Raw genomic sequence first — 19,946 nt, 5'->3', positions numbered from 1 at the left:
AGCATCTCACAAGCTCCAGAAACCAGACATGACGTAAGGAAATGCAGTTTACAGAACATTAAAATAAAGTTATTTTAAATACATAGGTGTTAAGCTGCCTAATTACATATCAAGGAACCAGAATGAATCAATTCCCAAAACTCTGGTTTCACAAAATTACTTCACTGGTTGTTAATTTGTATTTAAGTAAGAGCTTCACTGACTCGTCAATCTCCCAGTACAAAAACTGGCAGTATTAGTTCCCACATTAACAACAACAAAAAAAATCCACAAAAGAATACAACCTACAAACCAAATGGTTTCAAAATTGTCAGACCCCAACCCTGCCAGTTCTCAAGTGAGGTACTCAGGGGAGGAAGGAGTTAATCCCTCTTCAGCTTTGCCATGAGCTGAAGCACAACCAGAGCACATGGAGCATTTCAGATTCCTACAGGCTTATCTGCTCAGTGACAGGAAACAGTAATGGAACACTGAGTTCTTAAATTCTTCTTCTCCTTTGATATATCAACACTTGTTGGTATATGTTGAATCCAGTTTAGATGACAAGCTGGTCAGTGGAAGAAACTTGTCATTTTTGCACTGCATGCATTGTGGAATTACAGAACAATATTCTGTAACCAGTCTAGTCTGAACTTTGTTCTAGACCCTCACTATTGACTGGGAAAAATGTTACAGGCTACTAAGATAGTTAAGCAATATAAAAGAAAGAATTATGTATCATGATATCTTTAATAATCAAAATGTGGACAAGTTCAAAGAAAGAAAATCTTTGAAACTGACACCTCACTAGTGCAAACAGTTCTAAACTCTACTGAACATACATCATATTTTTTTAAAATCACACGAATGATTAAGTATGGAGACCAGTGAAATATAAATAACATCATTTTTTCATTCTCAATTTTTCCCTTGCTTTCTAGGATACCCGATTAATACGAGAAGCTGATTTTCACTCTAGATCAAAATGAATCTATTAAATCTTTAGCAGTGCTCTTAAATATAAGCAAGAAACAATAATGAAAAAGTCAAACAAGTTTTGTGGTTTTTTTTGTGGTGGTGGTTTTGAGTTTTTTAGTTTGTTTTTCTTTTTTTTGGGGGGGTGGGGTTTTTATTGTTATTTGGTGGGTTGTTTTTTGGTGTTTTTTTTAAAAGAAAAAAAAAAAACCCTCTGGTTAAGCATCTTACCACTGAGAATGTTATAAGAGGATGCCGGTTACCATACCTTTAGGTGTGTACATTCCTTGTTGCATGGAACCTCCAGGTTCAAAAACAGGAGCTTTAAAATCAGCAACTGCTGACAAGACTGATTCAAAGCTTAAGCTTCCTGGAATAATACCGCTTTTAGGATTGGGGTTTTCTGGAATGTAACGTTTGTGTTAAGGAAAGCAAAGTTAGCTTAGTTGCAGGACACAGCATTTTACTTGACATTTTCAGTCACTCATTTCATTTCAGAAGCTACACTTCAGCAATGCTCTGTGTTTACCACAAGAGGTCTGTATGCTCCAGCTGCTATGGAACAATAACTATTACTGAGTGAATTAAAGCCTCCTAGCTAGGACATTAAACTTTCTAAAGCCAATTGCTACATGCTTGGCTCAAGAGGTAAGTATTAAATGAGAAATACAAACTAGTATCTGTAGTGTAGATAAAGATTTTGTACTCGCCTTTATTTACTAACACGATGGCTCTCTTCATAGCAAGAATATTTTGCATTTACAGCTAAGCGTGGAAAAAGCAAGTAAATAGCTTGGGATCCACAAACACAATAAGTAATTCTCCATCCTGGATTAGTTATTTCTCATTTTTGGTAGAGATAGTTAATTGACCTACTGACATTACCCAAATCACAAGTAACAATTACAAATAAGGAAACTTCTGCTTGATGATAAGTGATTGCTTGTATTAATGATTCACTTATTTTACATAGTTAAGTGATTCACTTTAAGGGATTCGCTTATTTTACATACTTAAGTGATTGAGTTACTAGGTCATATTGTAATAATTACTAATTCTTATTACATATTTGTAACTCTCAGTCTCCTCCTTTCCTATCTTTATGAATTCGTAATGTTTTTGCTCAATGCCTATCCTTGGATTGCAAGCTCTTTTGGGCAATCACCACAAGCTATTTAATTTGCCTACACAGCTTAATACATTGTTAGCAGTAAAACCTGCGTATTTGTATTCAGCTGTTTGGGGACATGAACCATATCACTGTGCAGAAACACTTCCTAGACATAGGAAGTCTTTCTATAGATATAGAGATTGCTATTCTTCAAGTAAAGACACTTTCCCCCCATAACACATGCATTTCACTCTAATTTCAAAGCAGCATTCAGAGTTGCTATTATTTGCATTTTCAGCTATTGATAGCAAAAGCCAATACAGCGTAGAGTGGCTTCTTTTTATACTGGCATAAAATTAGCAGTAATCAAAGGCTCAAATCCAGATAAAGGTGACGCTTGGCTAAACTTTCTACAATGTTATTGGAAAACAGACTTTTCACCTCACACCTAAAAGACTTTTGTAGTGTTAAAAAATAATAAAAAGAGCAGTTAAGCATTTTGTATCAAAAGTAATTTAAAACTACTACAAAGTATTGCATATTTTGTAAGAAAAAACAAAGCTGGAGCAAATGCCTTTGCTGGTAAGTATATGCAAACACACCTTTACACAATTTGTTACAATTATGTAAGCTGAAAACATTTTGTTCAAGCTCCAAAATCCCACTACTATCCAGGTACCTGTCATTCTCATTCATGCACATTAGTTAATATATTCCAAGGATATGAGATCCAATAATGAACTGTGTGTCCTGTCATTCATACAGAGTTGGGCTACCATCTCTGCTCTGAGAATCTCATCATCTGTCATTCCTAGAACAATAAAATTTAAAAAGCCATTAAAATAGCATGATTTTAAAACATACATTCAGCATACATTTGTCATTAAACACAAGTTAAACTTGATACAAACATTAAGTAATGATACAGTGCTATAAAAATACAGCAAAAGAAAGGGAAGGGCGCAAATGTTATGAGACACCTCCTCAGTCAGAAAACACAGGTACAAACTAAAACTGCTGTCTTTCTGAAAAAGATACAGAATCTTCATGTGATCACATACACAAATCAGCCACTTCCATTAAAGCCATTTTTCTCCATTTCTATGTATTTTGTCTATTTCTAATTCATAAAGGATTAAAATTCAGTAACTGGCAAAAATGAAACCAAGTGTTGAATGCTTTAAGTTACTACATGGGTAATCAGCTTTATGGTAGCTACTAAATGTTGAATATAAATGAACAGGCATGTTATTTACATACAAGTATTCCTAAAGCAGTGATTCTTACCTAAATGTAAACGAAGACTTAACAGAAGGACCAAAAACGTTAAGGCTCCTTCCAACATGGACCTTTCATGCTCTGAATCAAGAACTGTATTTTGATGCTGTGATGCCATCGTTAACAGATCTACCACCTTAAATCTACATAGCAAAGAGTGAAATCAGAAACATTATTCTCCAACATTAAAACATCAATGTGAAATGTACTGATAAACTCAGGATACCATTCACAACAACCCAAAATGAATACAAAATAAAATGTATATAATGCAGTAATATGCAAACATACATGAAAACGCTCTTATTTTTAAATTTGGATTTTTATTTAAGTACCTATGAAATGTGCTATAGTGATATTTACTCCACATGAAAACACTCTACATTTATGAACATATAAAAGCTAATGCCAATTAATCTGTTTTCAAACCCTGATTTTATTCTATCCAGAAAAGCAGGCATCCTTTCTGTGTCTCTTACTATTGCAGCTCTACTTATCTCTACTACTTCTTCAGGCTAGCATATCCTGAAAGCTTACATATGAACATGTGCAAAACTTAAAAAAACCTAAAGATGCTCAGAAAACAAATGTCTGAAGGTTCACTACTGCACTGTAAACCAAAAGCCAATCCTGTATAAAATCAAGGATATGCCTTGAGATACCTCTTTCAGTAGAGCCCTTAGCTAAGTGTTAGTTTTGGCTGGGCAGAGTTGTACCACTGAAGACGTATATCAGATATACACTGTTTCTGTCACATGGCATAAATTAGTCAACAGCTAGCACAACACTGAACAAGAGCATTCATCTTTAACCCTACCTTTCAAAAACAGATGAAATAAAATAATCTGGGTCCAGCCTAGAGGCACAGACCTGTGGAAAGAGAATAAATTCATTTTATTCAGTAGTTTGTTTGTTTGTAAACAAGCATTGGCTTGGCTTCTCAGAAAACGTAACTTACTTGCAGCAGATAAATGTCAGGATCAATCATTGAATTGCAGAAATGAGACTGCACGTAAGTCATGGCCTGTCCTTTAATCTGTAGACCATTTCTAACCCACATGTTGCTGTGAATTTCAGAAAGACTTGCCTGTTCAGGTAAAATAAAATAAAATAAAAATTTACAAACATTTCAGGGATATTCAGCTATTCAGATCAATGTTAGCAGATCATCAATATATTATCACACATATACATACATACACACTACACCTTTATATAAAAGTATACTTTTTTATACTATTTACTTCTCCTGGGGAGTGAGGGATGAAAAGGAACTGCAAGCTTATGAAACAGCTACCATACTTTCATATGAGAGCATTTTCAGACAACAAAAGTGATCAAAGCCAATGAAGTGATTTATTAAATAATTATTTATTAAAATCTTGAAAAGTACTCCAAAGATGAAGGCATCATGGTTAAAACGAAGTTAGATATAAAAGCAGTGATTACAAATACTGCTGACTACCACTTACAAATAAATACAAATTTGTAAATAAAAAAAACCCCAAACATTGCAGGGTACATCCGTTCTTGAACTCATTCTCAATTTAAAATATGAAATGTTCAGATTCAGGCGTCTTCTCAACTTGCACTCCATTGGCAGCTATTCTATGAACAAGCAATTCCATGTTTTCAAAGGGCTGGTTCCTCCTACCCTTTTGAAAAGTGCTATAGTGAATATTCCTATCATACTTCTCAGAGTATGATAACTAATGCCACGTATTTAATTTTGGAAATAGGAAGAAAAAAAAGACTTTATCCTAACTACTCAGTATATTCTAGTTTTATCGTCTAATATTATTGTCACATATTGCTTATTTTGATATTCCACAATTAAGACATACTCCCCCTTGTTAAATACTTCTAAATATATTTAAATGACTGGGGTTAAAAGAAACAGACAGCAGCTCTTTTTTGTTGTATACCTCTACATCCACATCAAAGTCAGAAGTCTGCCCGTACCTGAATCTGAAGTGGGTGAATCATTAATTTCATCAGCATCTCCTGATCTGGCAAGATAGTATCTAGATCTAGTTCTTGGCATTTGACAGCCTAGAAACAAAAGCAAGCACATGCTGTACTGAACAATCGCACTCAACAGGGAATTTCCATCTTCTGTGTGACTAAAACATGTGCTTACCTTACTTAAAAACATGGCAAAGTAACGGTGCAACGGCAAATGAAAAGTAACTTGGTTAGGAGCTGGCTGAAAGTAAAATAAAGATATTTTAATATCATATATTAAAAAACCCAATCATATATTAAAAAAACCAAACCTACAAATGTCTTTGTCACAATCACCAAGAACTGTATCTTGCATGTCTTCATTTGATGGACTTACTTTCCACTAATCTAATATTACTTTATTCCCCTGCAGTTTCCAATGATTCAGAAATTTCCCTTATTCAGACTGCTGTAGTTAATCTCTTACTAAGCCGCCAGCAGCTAATGACACTCTGAATTAATTGAGAGTATTGCTTGCTAAGATGGCAAAGCTGCTCCCCACTACCATATCAGAAGAGGACTTCTGTTTTGCCATTGCTTCAGCTCTTCATTCAGCAGAACAGTAGTACATGAATGGCACAGCCTGACCTCGGTAGTGGGGAACATTATGGAGTGGTTCATCTTGAGGGTGCTCACAAGCCATGTCTGGGACAACCAGGGGATCAGGCCCAGCCAGCACGGGTTCATGGAAGGCAGGTCCTGCTTGACCAACCTCATCTCCTTCTATGACCAGGTGACCCGCCTAGTGGATGAGGGAAAGGCTGTGGATGTGGTCTACCTGGACTTCAGTAAAGCCTTTGACACTGTCTCCCACGACATTCTCCTAGAGAAACTGGCGGCTCACGGCTTAGACAGGTACACTCTTCGCTGGGTAAAAAACTGGCTGGACGGCCGGGCCCAGAGAGTTGTGGTGAACGGAGTTAAATCCAGTTGGCGGCCGGTCACGAGCGGTGTTCCCCAGGGCTCAGTGCTGGGGCCGGTCTTGTTCAACATCTTTATCAATGATCGGGATGAGGGGATCGAGTGCTCCCTCAGTAAGTTTGCAGATGACACCAAGCTGGGCAGGAGTGTTGATCTGCTGGAGGGTAGGAAGGCTCTGCAGAGGGACCTGGACAGGCTGGATCGATGGGCCAAGGCCAACTGTATGAGGTTCAACAAGGCCAAGTGCCGGGTCCTGCACTTGGGTCACAACAACCCCATGCAACGCTACAGGCTTGGGGAAGAGTGGCTGGAAAGCTGCCCGGAGGAAAAGGACCTGGGGGTGCTGGCTGACAGCCAGCTGGACAAGAGCCAGCAGTGTGCCCAGGTGGCCAAGAAGGCCAACGGCATCCTGGCCTGTATCAGAAACAGTGTGGCCAGCAGGAGCAGGGAGGTGATCGTGCCCCTGTACTTGGCACTGGTGAGGCCACACCTCGAATACTGTGTTCAGTTTTGGGCCCCTCACTACAAGAAGGACATGGAGATGCTGGAGCGTGTCCAGAGAAGGGCAATGAAGCTGATGAAGGGTCTGGAGAGCAAGTCTTATGAGGAGCAGCTGAGGGAACTGGGACTGTTTAGTCTGGAGAAGAGGAGGCTGAGGGGAGACCTCATCGCGCTCTACAACTACCTGAAAGGAGGTTGTAGCGAGGTGGGTGTTGGTCTCTTCTGCCAAGTAACCAGCGATAGGACGAGAGGAAATGGCCTCAAGTTGCACCAGGGGAGGTTTAGATTGGACATTAGGAAAAATTTCTTTACTGAAAGAGTGGTCAGGCCTTGGAACAGGCTGCCCAGGGAAGTGGTTGAGTCACCATCCCTGGAAGTATTTAAAAGACGTGTAGATGAGGCGCCTAGGGACATGGTTTAGTGGGCATGGTGGTGCTGCGTTGATGGTTGGGCTCGATGATCTTGGAGGTCTTTTCCAATCTTAATGATTCTATGATTCTAAGACTCACACAGCTTAAGCTTGCATCAGCAAATCTAAATCATCAAGACTCTACAAATAAAAGGATCCTAGGACATAACATTGCAACTATTAATTACAAACTCTAATTTCAGCAAGGCAATCCTTTTTCAATCAGTATCTAGAATGATGATTTAATTTAAAGGCGGGGAGGGGGAAAGTATATCATCTTTAATCAAATTTTCACAATACTTTGCTTAAATTCACTAAGGATATTTACCTCATCTACAAAGTTGATAGCATCAAACCAGTCCTGAAGCGCTTCAAGGCAGTATCTGACAACATTTCGTGTGTATTCCTGTGTTTCCTGCAGTAAGAGAAACCAGTGTACTACATGAGCCAAAACAGTTTTAAATAAGTGTCATTGTTTTCCTACTACAAATAAATATGATTGTTTCAAGAATATTTTTACAGTACATAATTTATGCCCTCATCATATGGAAATTAGTAAGTATTAACATGGTTTCATTGTTACTCTAAAAAATTATAATTTCAATGGTGAGAATTAAGGCACCTTCAGAATGGTCAGCTGGTCTTAGTGCCTAGTGTTGTTTAATTTATCCACTTATTTTTACCAAAAATTTAGAGATGTAAGCATAAAAAAAAGTCTTTCCATGCAATCAAAAGGAATGGCTAACGTCCTGTAAGTTTTATCTACTGAAAGGTCCTTACAGTTTGCTAACACAATGCATCTGAAATGCAATGATAACATAATACTGCATAGATTTTAACAATAAGCAAATCTTGTTATGATTGTATGATATAACTCTATAAAAATGCCCTAAAACTATAATATATTTCAGATTAAATCATGTATTTCAAGATTAGAGCTGTACATTGCCCTCCAGGAGCGAAAGAGTGATGTGCAAGAAGGGAAGGCGGGAGGGGAGCTAAACCAAATTGCTCTGTGATCAGCAGAGCTTACAAAGCCGCATTTCTTATGGACTTTTCCTTTAATCTTCCCTTCCTCCTAAACACAGACTCCAGACCTGCCTCAGACTCTTGGGATATCTATGAAACACTTTTCATGCAAAAGCCAGCAGTGCTTTGGCCAGCCAGAAGCTGTGCAAGTGCCGACTGGCTCAACCAGACACTTTTTCTCATAGGAAATACAACAGCCACACTCCCATCCTGCTGCTCCACCCTCTGTAGTGGCCAGGCTCCACCAGCTTTCCCTCTCCCGCAGGACATGAGCCGGAATCTCTTCCCACCCATCAGGTTTTACTAAACAAGTACAACAATTAAGCTACGAGATTTCTAAAACTCTTTCAGATTTATTGAGAACAACCAAAGGGCTCAAACATGGGGGTGAAAAGATGACTGACATGCCGACAGGCAGAGCAAGGAATCATACAGGCCTTAAACAAAAGGCAGACCTTCCCATCCCTAAGCTAAAAAGAAAGGGATACTTCAAAAAGCCAGAAGCTGTAATTCAGTTTTCAAAAGATAATTTAGACTCATAAATTGATATATTCATAATGTATCAGTATAACTTACATCATGGAAAGGCTTTTACAACTGCCTGATTTAAACTGTTTTAAAATTGCATGGTATGCTTGCGCACATTTTTTCAGTGCACAGTTCAGTTCAGGTATTACTGTCTCATGGATGCTATTATATATCTTAATAAGCTAATTTCAAATATAAAATATAAAAAATAACCAATAAAAAGTTTTTTCACATCTTAAGTATTCCTATAAGCTGATGGATTCCATTTTTACTATAATTTAATATAATTTACAGTCTAGCAAATAGTAACAACTCTTTGCTCTAGTTAGGTTCTGACATCTAATGGTCTCCTAAGAGGGTTTCACCTCAAGTTGTTAGTAAAACAACACAAAACCATAAACTACTCCATCCCCCATCATAATGAAGTGTCTGCTTGCAGACACAATCAACATTGTAATCACATTTGGGACAACTTATGTATCTCCTTTCCCACTGAACAAAGGCAAAATGACTCAGAGACATTTATCAGATTAGAAGTTATTCCATATGTACAGTCATATGGAATGACTGTACACATCCCAAACTTGTAGTCCCAGTTCTGGAGACAATAAATTAGGTACAGGCATGAATCCTATACTCACTACACACAGAATCTGAATTGATCACAGTTTTGTATATTTGATAGACAAAGACAGCAAAACCCAAGTCTTTCCAAACACAAAACAGACAGACCTTTCAGATTTGAGAACTCTAGAACAGATCATGAATAAAACCAAGAATAATGACAGAGAAATGTTAGTCTTACCCTAACTTTGCAGTGTGACAGAAGACCCCACATTGGCTGGGCACAGGCTTCCAGCTCAGCAGCAAAGGCAGCATAGTATGTCTGCGATTCAAACTCCACATGCTCATTTAATTCTCGTTTATTTAAATTCATACCTTCAAAGATTTAAGCAGAGTTATGCAACCAAATATTTAACTAGGGCTAAGTGGAATGCAGTATTTTTAGTGTTATGCATTCACACACCTATTAAGAGAAAAAAACCACTAAGCGTAACAATCTATCGTATCTAGCGGCAGAATAATAGATAAAATATGAGAACAAGCATAACAGTTTGAAAAAAAGTAGACTAAAAAAGAACAATAGCGCTAAATTGGCTACTAACTGTAGTCCTTGCTGTTCAGGTGACGTTAACATGGACAGTAGCCCTTCTACTTTGAACCTCATTTAGTCAACGGGAACATTTGGATGGAAAATACCTGATCCTCTTTCTAGGCAGAACATTTTTCAGAAATGGAAAGGTCACGATTTTAAAATATTTTTTTAAATAACAAAAAAGTTTCTTTGCAGCAACTTAGAAAAAGATCCAGATTTATCAGATTAGTTTATCCGATATTTAAATTTAGAACTTCACCAGTAAAACACTTCTAGCACAAGTTATGATTTGTACTGATAAGTACTTTGCATCAGTCAAGTGTGATGCAATTGCTCTTTAACTACTCCACACAAGACAAAGATCTATTAGATCATTTTCACATCTACCTGTTTTCTAGAACATACTGTTCCCTTTCAGGAATACAGACTTATGAGAATACTAATGAATTAAATATTTACATACAGCAGTGTAAGGATTTTGCTACTGCGAACATTAAGCTGTCTTAACATCGTCGTATTAGTACTGATTATAGAAGTCACATACCTTGAAAGAATGATACAAAATTCATCCATGTTACCAAAAGACCATGATCTTCCAAAAATTTCTTTGCCACACTTTGGTGTGAAAGTATGTTTATAAAATCACTAACCAGGGGCCAGTAAGTATTATTCTTCAGTAGTGCTTCCCCACAATTCACCACCACATGTAAACTATTTTCTTCATCTAGATTTACAAAAGAAAAAGAAAAAAAAAAGTAATACTTTTTTTTTCCTTCTTGCTCTAACTTTTAAATAAAGTACAAGATAATGCAAAAAGACCAATTAGGATTTACTGTAATGTTGCGATCACACACAGAGAAAAAACTGCAGAAAAAAGAATTATTGTTTTGTGATACCTGAGGCGGTTTTCTCATCATGGACTCATCAACATAGATCCCACCGTAGTAGGAGATACACATACTTTGAACAGTATCACCACCTTTGAAAAGCAGTGCATTAGTAAAACCATCACATCTATACCTTTTTTGAATATTCTCAAGAAGTATAAAAAGACCAAACAATACAATTCCTAGCATGAACATCTGAAATCTATTTTGAATTTGACACACTTCCAGTGAGCAAGCTACCTTATAGCATGCAAATGGGAATCTGGTGATCAAAACCTACACTGGCATGTTGAGTCCAAGAAGGACAGCAGAGAAAAGCATTTCCACTCTAAATCTGGGACAGAGAGAGTTTATGCAGCCTTCCTGAGAGTAGGGCAGGAGAAGGTTCCCAAAAGAAGGGGAGAAGAAATCTGGGCGGGGGGAGTGCGCGCGTAGAAGTCGCCTCCCCAAATCACAGAAGTACATCCTCTACAGCTGTCAAATAAATCTCTTTATTAGTTTTTCATAAGAGGGACCCCTGGAAAGACCAGAAAGGAAACAGGATTGGTCCTGGATTCATGATCCAAGGGAAATAACTTCCAGCATCCATCTGTTAGTTGCTATTCTATTTCAAGCAAACAGAAGAAAGAAAATCTTGCATCTGATGATCAGCCTTGGGGATGGCTCTTGTCCAGTTCAATGCACTGAAGGACCCTTCTAGTTACCCTTTAGACAATGAAAGGGTCATAAGCAGTACGGCACAGCCACAGCTAAAAAGACACTGTTATTAAGAGACTCCAGTCTCCGGCTGATGAGGCACATCTGTATCTGGAGTGGTTCCCTTTGGTACACATGTAAGCTTTTTTCCTCCCCTTTGTTGTAACTACAGAGGAAAATTCTTTCTTTCTTTTTACTCTGAGGTTGTTTATTTTGTTGGTTTATTGGTACCAGGAAAAAAAAAAAAATTACTCTCTTGCCTGTTATGTCAACAGGTTTTCTAACTTGAAGTCACACAGTATTTTGATCTTGACAAGTTTTACTTCCCCAGAACACAGCACAGTCAGAAAAATGAATCAGATTTCATCCTGAAAAATATGCTGCTTGAGTTGCACACAACTATGAACAGATACCTTCTTGTTACCATAAGGTAATATAAGAGCTCCATTTCTTAAGACTGACTCCTATCTAGTACACTGAAGCACTGGAAGGAACAGGAAGCCAGAAGCACTCTGCACAGCTTCTCAAACTTCTCTGCCACAGTTGATCAAATACTCTTTAATCTCTCTCTTGTTATCTGGTACATCTGCAAAGAAAGGAAACTGGGTCTTGCTGCTCAGCTGCCTGGTTCCCATGTGCTCACACAGCCTATCCAAGAACAGGATAACATCTCAGCTGACTCTGCCTGAACCCGCTGAAGGACTTTGCAAAGAGCCAACAGTTACATGTTGCTGATTCTCTGCCCCAGTATAGATTAGGCAAATCCAGAGTTACTTCAAATTGGCACTGGCATTGCCTCTTATTCAGAGTACTCTACAAGCCAAGGTTAATGTAAGGTCACAGTCAAAGGAAAAGTTGTTGTTTTTTTTTTTAAAGGATGAACCATTACCAAAACTTTTCCTTGGGGTATAAATTCTTCTCCCATGAAAAGTTCAGTAGGAGGAAAGTGCTGATAGAGAGGAAAAAAAGTCTCTGAGAGCATGGGGACATAAATCTTCATAGGGAGCCAGTTTTATCATCTGCACCCATATTTGACCTCCTCACCCTTTCACACCACGTGTAAGAGAGGTAAGCTGAACTAGTAACATTTTGGAAGTTGGTATCAACACAACTCCTAGGTCAACTCTGTTTCAAGAACACAGTTTGTCACTTGGCATCCACAAATACCCTTAATGAACTGTATACTTTTAACAGGTGTCAGCTGTCCAAAAGACAATTAGGATCTGTGAGCAATGCAAACTAAACATGCCTTAGCAGATACAATTCCTGCTCCATGTTCTCCTTGCTCCTCTCCAACATATTTTCTCCATCTATCCGTTGGCTGGATTTGTAAACTTTGTCTCATTCAGATACTAAACGACCTACTTGTTTGCACTAGCTGCAGAAACAGAATTCTTCTGAATTTATCTCACCAGCACAGACTTCTAACAGACTTGTCAGTACTTCCAGCATCATAAGAGATACCTTGAACTAAACACAAGATGCAAGACCACAGAACTGCAAAAGAAGGCCAATGAGAATGACAGAGGGGAAAAAACCCAATAAAGTATTTTATTAAAATTTTTCTTTCGATTTACAGTATGCCTAACCCCTCATATATAAAGCAGTGAGGAGGAAATGTTGTGAAAACACTCAAAAGCACTGGACAGATTCCATGATAGAGTCTTAGTAAGACAAATCACTGGTGCTGGGGAAAGGAAACAGGTAACTTCATGTCTTGGGATAGCTGCTCACAAATCTATCACAAATATGTCTGATGTTATTTAACTTACCAGCTCCAGCTTACATAATTAATTACCAGGAAGTTTCTTCAGAGAATGTCTATCACAGTCACAGGCTTTTTCTGTGACTTTTTCAGGCTGCAAATTCCGATCCGTTACAGAACCTTACCACCATGCTAGCAACATCCCATACTGACCAACAAGTAAAAGTAACTACTTAAAAGCAGTTTCAAATGACATTCTACCCATATGCAATTAGTATAGCAAAAGCCACTTGATAAACAAACTTAAAGAGAAAGATTCAATATTTTTCTTTGAATACCGTAAAGCAATCAATGTAGGGCAACAGAAAAATTTCTCCTGTTGAAGTGCAGCTGAATGAGGGTACTCTTCATAGCTAGATGACTGAGGATTTCCCATTTCAGTACAGTCATTCTGTATGAGGCTATACATAGAGTGGACTCGGAGACAAAGGATACTTCAGACAAGAAAAATGACAATTTCATGCAGAAGTTGATGGTACTTATTTGGCCGCACCGGTCAGCCAATCTAGAGAGTATTTTCAAATTCAAACTAGGATAAAGAGGGCTGAGAGGTCTGCAGTCTGTTAGGTACGTGAAAGCGTCAAAAAGAGAAGTCAGCAAGATTCATTGTGCCACCATTTTCAGATAGGGACAGGTAAAACAAGGACGGTAGAAATAGGACAGCTGTTTTCACTGGAAAAGTTACACAGTGTACACTAGTTTAAATTCAAATTGCCACTCTGTCAACAAAAAGCTTGATCAAATGACTATATTTACAAAGTATTAAATCATTCTCCTCTAATTATATCAAGTTTTATTAAGGCAATCACAGGTGAGAAAAATTAAAACAACTTTAAATACTTCAAATAGCTTGTGAAATACTTTGAAAATATTTCTTAAATTCAGGTCTCAGTTTGCATATTAATTTCTCATTCAGATGAGCTTCCCAAATAGTGTTTATGCACTTTACCCAACAAATGAAGCACCTGCAAGATAACACTCTGTCTTACAAACTACGTAACATTCCTACAAAACAAAACCCTACAAATCAAAGGATAAAACATCAGTATCGCTCTTGATAACTATCTTTACATTTCTAGGAAATTTTGAGATTCTGCCTCTACCATATATTGCTAGATCCTGTGCATTTTTGGGAAGGGGTTGGGGGTTAATTGACTACCAAAGAGAGAGATTAAATTTTCTCTATAATCAATTTATTATCCATGGAAACAAGCAAACAAACAAACAAATCAACCTACCTTGCAATTCACTTTTAATAAGGCAACTTTCCATCATATATAGCAGAACAGTCACCATAATATCCAGCAGCTGACATTCTTCTGTTACTTGGCGTGCTAGCTCTTCATTGCTGAACAACTGAACACTGATATGCACAATTCTATTAGACATTGTGTCTGATTCATGGCTTTTCTTCAGTGTTTTCATAATAAAAGCATAATGCTGAACAAAAGTTTTGGTAAAAGCAATCTGCAAATTATAAAGAAATTTTGATGTTAACAAGCACCATACAAAAATTATAGCTTTCTTGCATTATAAAATATTCCTTTACAAAAGTACAATCAACATATCCTAGGAAACACCAGTTGCCATGACAAACCAAAACTGATGGTCTAACTATCCCCTGTCTAGTTTCTAGAAACAGTCCACATGAAAAGACCTATATATAGAGAAGGGTAACTTATGCCTCCAATTTTATTACCTTATACCAAAATCTAACCTTCTCATTCTATACTTTCCATGCTAAAAAAAAAAAAAAAAACCAAAAACCAGAAATGTTGAAACAAGGAATATAAGGTCTCAGCATACCTGTAAAAGCAGTAACGTTCTAATAATGAATTTATCCTGAATTTTTTACATCCTAAAACAGGGACTAATGTCGCAAAAAGATGAACACTATGAACAATGAGATTAGTAGTTCCTAAGAAAGCTGCCTTAACTTACCACTTGCACTCATCTACCCATGGAGTAAGGTTCCATTCATCTGTCAAGGATGACATTTCAACACTGAATTTCATCTGCTATCGTATCATCCTACATTTTTTTAATAAATCTTTAGCGCTTCCTCCTAAATAATTAAAGTCTTTAGCAAGCTTTGCTATTCTTCACACAACTGTTTGGGTTTTTTTAAATCAGATCAGTATTTAAATGTATCAATACATATACATATAAATCTTAGTACAATTTCTTGTCCCACTCCATTAGTCTCAAATTGCATTATAAACCAACCTTCTGCACTGCATATACATGTGTGCATATCTGCCAGCTTTGAAATCACTTCTCACTTTAGTACTTTAAGTTCTGAATTAACACCATCTGGACTTCCTTGGCTTAATAAGAAGAGATAATACAAGCTGTGTAGTGATGAAAATTTTTAGCTCGAAGTCTAAAATCCCCAGTCTATTCCTTCTGGAAGTATTAATCTTTCATAAGCATAAAATTAGAAATTTTAAAATCACCCTCAGGCAGCTGTGTTTTCACCAGGCTGTATACAAATTACTACTTCATTTTACCTGCCTCAGACTCCCATATTTTTATTATAGCACTACCATGTTATTTTCATTTAGAAAATATTTCTAAAAATATCATAATGCCATAATGCTGCTGTTGGGCACAAAGACTGCTTCTTCCAGCAAATATCCTCAAAAATAAAGTTGCTTATGCAAAAAAATTGACCAGAGTGGGGATGGGGATGTCACTGCAGGAAACACTACAACACTGTTCCACTTGCCTTCCTTTAGCTGGTTCACAATGATGGAAACCTGTGTGATAATTGAAAGTGTCTTCTACATACAGCACACAGCACGATGGTAATTGTTTTCAGCTAAAGCCTTCTTGGAACAATGCATTCGCAATACTTGCCTAATACATGCGCAGAGTTAATACAGTATCATTCTGGTATTTCAAGGCAGAACAACCTATCATATAATTTCCTTTAAATTAAAGCTCGATACAACTTTAATCCCTGGCAATGACACTTGTAACAAACATCAAGACGTTTACACTATTAATGTTAAGCCTCAGACACAAATGACGCACCTGATATTTTAAGAAGTTAGTGTATTAATGCTTCTAGTAAAAAAAGAATACTTTATTTATATATTACTTCTTCACATTGTATTACGTTTAAATAGGATTTTCAGGTTCTGTGATGCAGGAACTACATTTTAGTTGTTTTACACAGCATTCTCAATTCAAGTTGATTGCAAAAACATGGTCCTCCTCTAAGGACAAATTTTGGATTTTTTATTTATTTATTTTAAATCAGCACGCGTCAAAGCTTTTTGTGCCTCACCTATATACAATAATGACTTTCTGAAAGTACTGTAGATTTGCTATCAATATAGTGTAATGATAGAGGTTCTGTAATACACTTAAATAAAGAAAAGACATCAGCTTTACTCCTACATTCACTTGGGAGTTAAACCAACAAATACAACCCTTTCCAATTTTGAGAGGAAGAAATTAAACTCATTTCCAGAAGTTAAAATGCTGAAATGCTGTGGTAAACTGCAGTCTGTATACAAAAACAGCCATAGTAGGTCAAATCAGCCCATCCAGCTCAGTATCCTGTCTTTGAGTGGCCAAAGCTGTATACACAACTAAAGAAAAATATCGAATGGAGAAAGAATGCAGATATTGACATGACAGGTCTCTCCAAATACTTACTCAGCTTCCAATCATTTGCAAGAAGTGGCTTCCCAAGACCAGACATGTTTTCTGTATATTTAATTACCTTCACTGACTTACTCTCTATGATCTTGTGCAGCTTCTAAATTTCTAACCTATGCAAAAACAAAGTTAATTTTTCCATCTGGCCTTTCCTCTTGGTGGCCACTCAACAATCCCAGAAATTTTAGGAGCCTAGCATTTACCCCATGTTTCAGTTAGAACTTGCATCTCCCATGTTTATGTTTTCAATGCAAAGAAAAAGATAGTCCTGCCAGGTGAAAGCTGTGCTAAAATTAACTTTCCAACAGAAAAACTGTTCTACAGAATTTGTAGAACAGCATATCCAGGGGTTAGTGAAGTCCTATTGCTGTAATAACTGCCTCAACATTTGCTATGGGAGGTGTCTGATGAGGCACAGCATTTCTGATAATTATGTTTGTTGATTCATTATCTCTACCAGATGCTTTTGCATTTCTCTACTTCCAGTACCCAGATTTCAGCAAGGCTCTGCTCTTGGATGATTTACACTCTTCCATCAGCTTCCTCTTTATTGCAAACCTCTTCTTTGCCTTCTCCTTGGTCACATGAAGGTCAGTCCTATTTCTCTGGCCTTTTATTTTTCTTCTTGCAGAAACGTTGTCCACATCATAACACCTCTAATTTCTTGGAAGCTCTGGTAAATTTCTCTTCTGTTTTCTTCACTTGTAAGTCTTCCAAGCCTCAAATGTCAGAGAATGCTGGAAGGGATGCCTCAGGCACAAATCCTGTAAGGCAAAGACCACACTGTTTGTTGTGCTCTCTCTTTCATAGGCAAAAGGTGGGAGGCGGGGGGGAAAGCTAGTTAACCCAGGGTTTTAGCCCACCCCTTTCAATACCTCTTTTCGATACTGGGAATCCTAAAAGAGAAGTTTGTTCTCCTATTTAAAAATAAATCTGTGCAACAGAGATTGCTAGTGGCTCACTGACTGCTGCATAGAGCATGGTGGATTCAGTCAGCTCTACTACATTTACGCTGGAGGTCAGAGATTTCAACAATTTCAGAGCATGCACAGATAGCCAGCTCTGTGTCTGGCTAGCTCACTCCATTTATCAGAAAACCAACCTAGCAGAATTCTGCTGATTTAATGAGCTAAATCAGCTTATGAAGAGTCAGACAAATTGCACAACAGCAGAGACAGAAAAATTAAGACAGTACATGTGGTGTAGATGGGATGGGAGAAAGTAGCAGACAGCTGAGAGATCACTTGGAACAGTTTATATCCCTACAGGTGCTCCTACTGTTTGAGAATGCAACACGATTAAACAGCAAACAAGCTTTTCCTTCATAAAAGCTAAATGGAAGTTTGAAGGATAAAACATTCTTTTAATTCATCCCGAAATAGTATGTTCTCTCTGTACACATGTAGAAGGTAGAGCCACTCCTCATAAATTAGCCACAATCCTCACAGACATGTTTAAAATTCATGCATCATTGACACAGTTTTGCAACAAAGCACAGGTAAATCTTGGGAAAAATAGTGCTACTGCCTCCCTAGTATTGCTGTGTGATACATTTCCTGCTCTGTTTCCTTATTACTGAAAAATACCTTTTAGACAATCACAGCAATTAAAATAAACAGAGATCCTAGAAGATTTCAAATACTCAGGATTTGTGCTAGTAATAAAGTTTGCACATAGAAATTAACTGTTTAATCAAACACAATATGAAATTGGTAACAAAAAAAAAAAAAAAAAGAGAATGTTGAAATAATCCTTTTGCCTGAACATACAATATTGGTAGGTGGAAGAACAACTATTTCCATATAAAGGTGGCAGCCAGTAGAGAAACCAAATATACCATGGTCTCCATTCTGAGTACATAGTGAAGAAAGATTATGAATACAGTGAAGAAAGCCACTGAAGACTGTGGCTTGTTGTCAAAGGAAAAAAGATCCCATGATCATTAAAAGTTGTTGTTATTACATGGTATAGTAAAAAGGTAAACATAGCAATACTTACCACATTCCTCCACATGCTGCTAGCGGTTGGGTGTTTTTACAGGGAGGAGTTTAGCTGGCAATGGACCAGGAGAACTGGATGTCCACGTGAGTCTCCAAATATCAAGAAGAATTCAAGCTTCACAGCAAGAGACCATCAGTCAAGAAGTCCTCATGTCTCCTCATGTATTAGCTGAATCCAAGACCAAGATGAATCTATGCTGGTATCCCAATTCAAAATGCTGTCTTGACACGGATAGAGTATTGCTGAAAGCCCATATCTTATCTTTTTCTTCCTTGCAAGTTATCTTCATATTCTTTGCTTTGATTCAGCAAGATTTTAAGGGGGCACGAATACAGGGCTGTCCCATTATAAACAGACATTTTTGAAGAAATCTGCATGCCTGGACTTCAGGATTTCTTGATCTTTGCCTCCCAGCATGGATTGAGAAGGTCCAAAAATTTGCATGGCTCAAAAGTATGACGTGATCAGAGCAAAATGTTAAGCCTGATTGCTATGTATACTTGGTCTTGCAACATGTAGAGCAAACAACCAAACCTGGCTGCACACCAAGATGTAAAACAGGAAGATGACATCCAGTCTCCATGACTCCAGGCCAGGAGACACTTGGTATGGACAACTGCAAAACTCTGTAAGGAAGCAGCTGGAAGGCTGCCAAAATCACCTAGGGCATAGCTGCAGCAAAAACACTCACAAATGTAATGTCTTATATGGAGAAACCACTGCCTACTACAACAGCTGCAACAGGAATGAAGTCACTGAAATTATTTACCACTCTACAGAATCATTTAGTGCTGATCCACATCTTTTAACTGATAAAAATCCAATTTACAAAGTAAAATAAAACAAAACAAAATTCAACGCATGCAAATATGCACTAACAGCCAAAAAAGAAAAAAGCAAACCATGAGAACAAAATTAATACTGCTGCTCCAGAATTATCCATCTTGTTTTGTCCACATCTCTCTTCACATACTATACACTTTAGACCTTCTAACCAAATACTCAAAACAAGGTAAAACATCTGCATTATTTTACTG

The 19,946-nt window shown here is 37.4% G+C and overlaps 1 protein-coding gene across 9 annotated transcripts in view; it reads right to left on the bottom strand.

Annotated features, from left to right (window-relative positions):
- The window catches only part of UBR3 (ubiquitin protein ligase E3 component n-recognin 3), a 121,401-nt gene that overhangs the window by 74,592 nt on the left and 26,863 nt on the right, over window positions 1-19,946 (bottom strand). For all 9 annotated transcript variants that reach the window (XR_012674086.1, XM_075153141.1, XM_075153142.1 and 6 more), the window contains 11 exons: window positions 14,478-14,706; window positions 10,436-10,615; window positions 9,541-9,674; window positions 7,507-7,593; window positions 5,484-5,549; window positions 5,306-5,395; window positions 4,302-4,430; window positions 4,161-4,213; window positions 3,353-3,486; window positions 2,792-2,876; window positions 1,223-1,365 (listed from right to left, as the gene is read on the bottom strand). Coding sequence is in view for 8 of the 9 variants with exons in the window: in XM_075153141.1 (XP_075009242.1) it covers window positions 1,223-1,365; window positions 2,792-2,876; window positions 3,353-3,486; window positions 4,161-4,213; window positions 4,302-4,430; window positions 5,306-5,395; window positions 5,484-5,549; window positions 7,507-7,593; window positions 9,541-9,674; window positions 10,436-10,615; window positions 14,478-14,706 (1,330 nt within the window). In the remaining variant the exon portion in view is untranslated. The remainder of the gene's footprint in view (window positions 1-1,222; window positions 1,366-2,791; window positions 2,877-3,352; window positions 3,487-4,160; window positions 4,214-4,301; window positions 4,431-5,305; window positions 5,396-5,483; window positions 5,550-7,506; window positions 7,594-9,540; window positions 9,675-10,435; window positions 10,616-14,477; window positions 14,707-19,946) is intronic.

Source organism: Calonectris borealis, chromosome 6 (genome assembly GCF_964195595.1).
Source record: "Calonectris borealis chromosome 6, bCalBor7.hap1.2, whole genome shotgun sequence".
In the NCBI taxonomy this organism is placed as follows: domain Eukaryota; kingdom Metazoa; phylum Chordata; class Aves; order Procellariiformes; family Procellariidae; genus Calonectris; species Calonectris borealis.
This window is presented reverse-complemented; position numbering and strand designations above follow the sequence as displayed.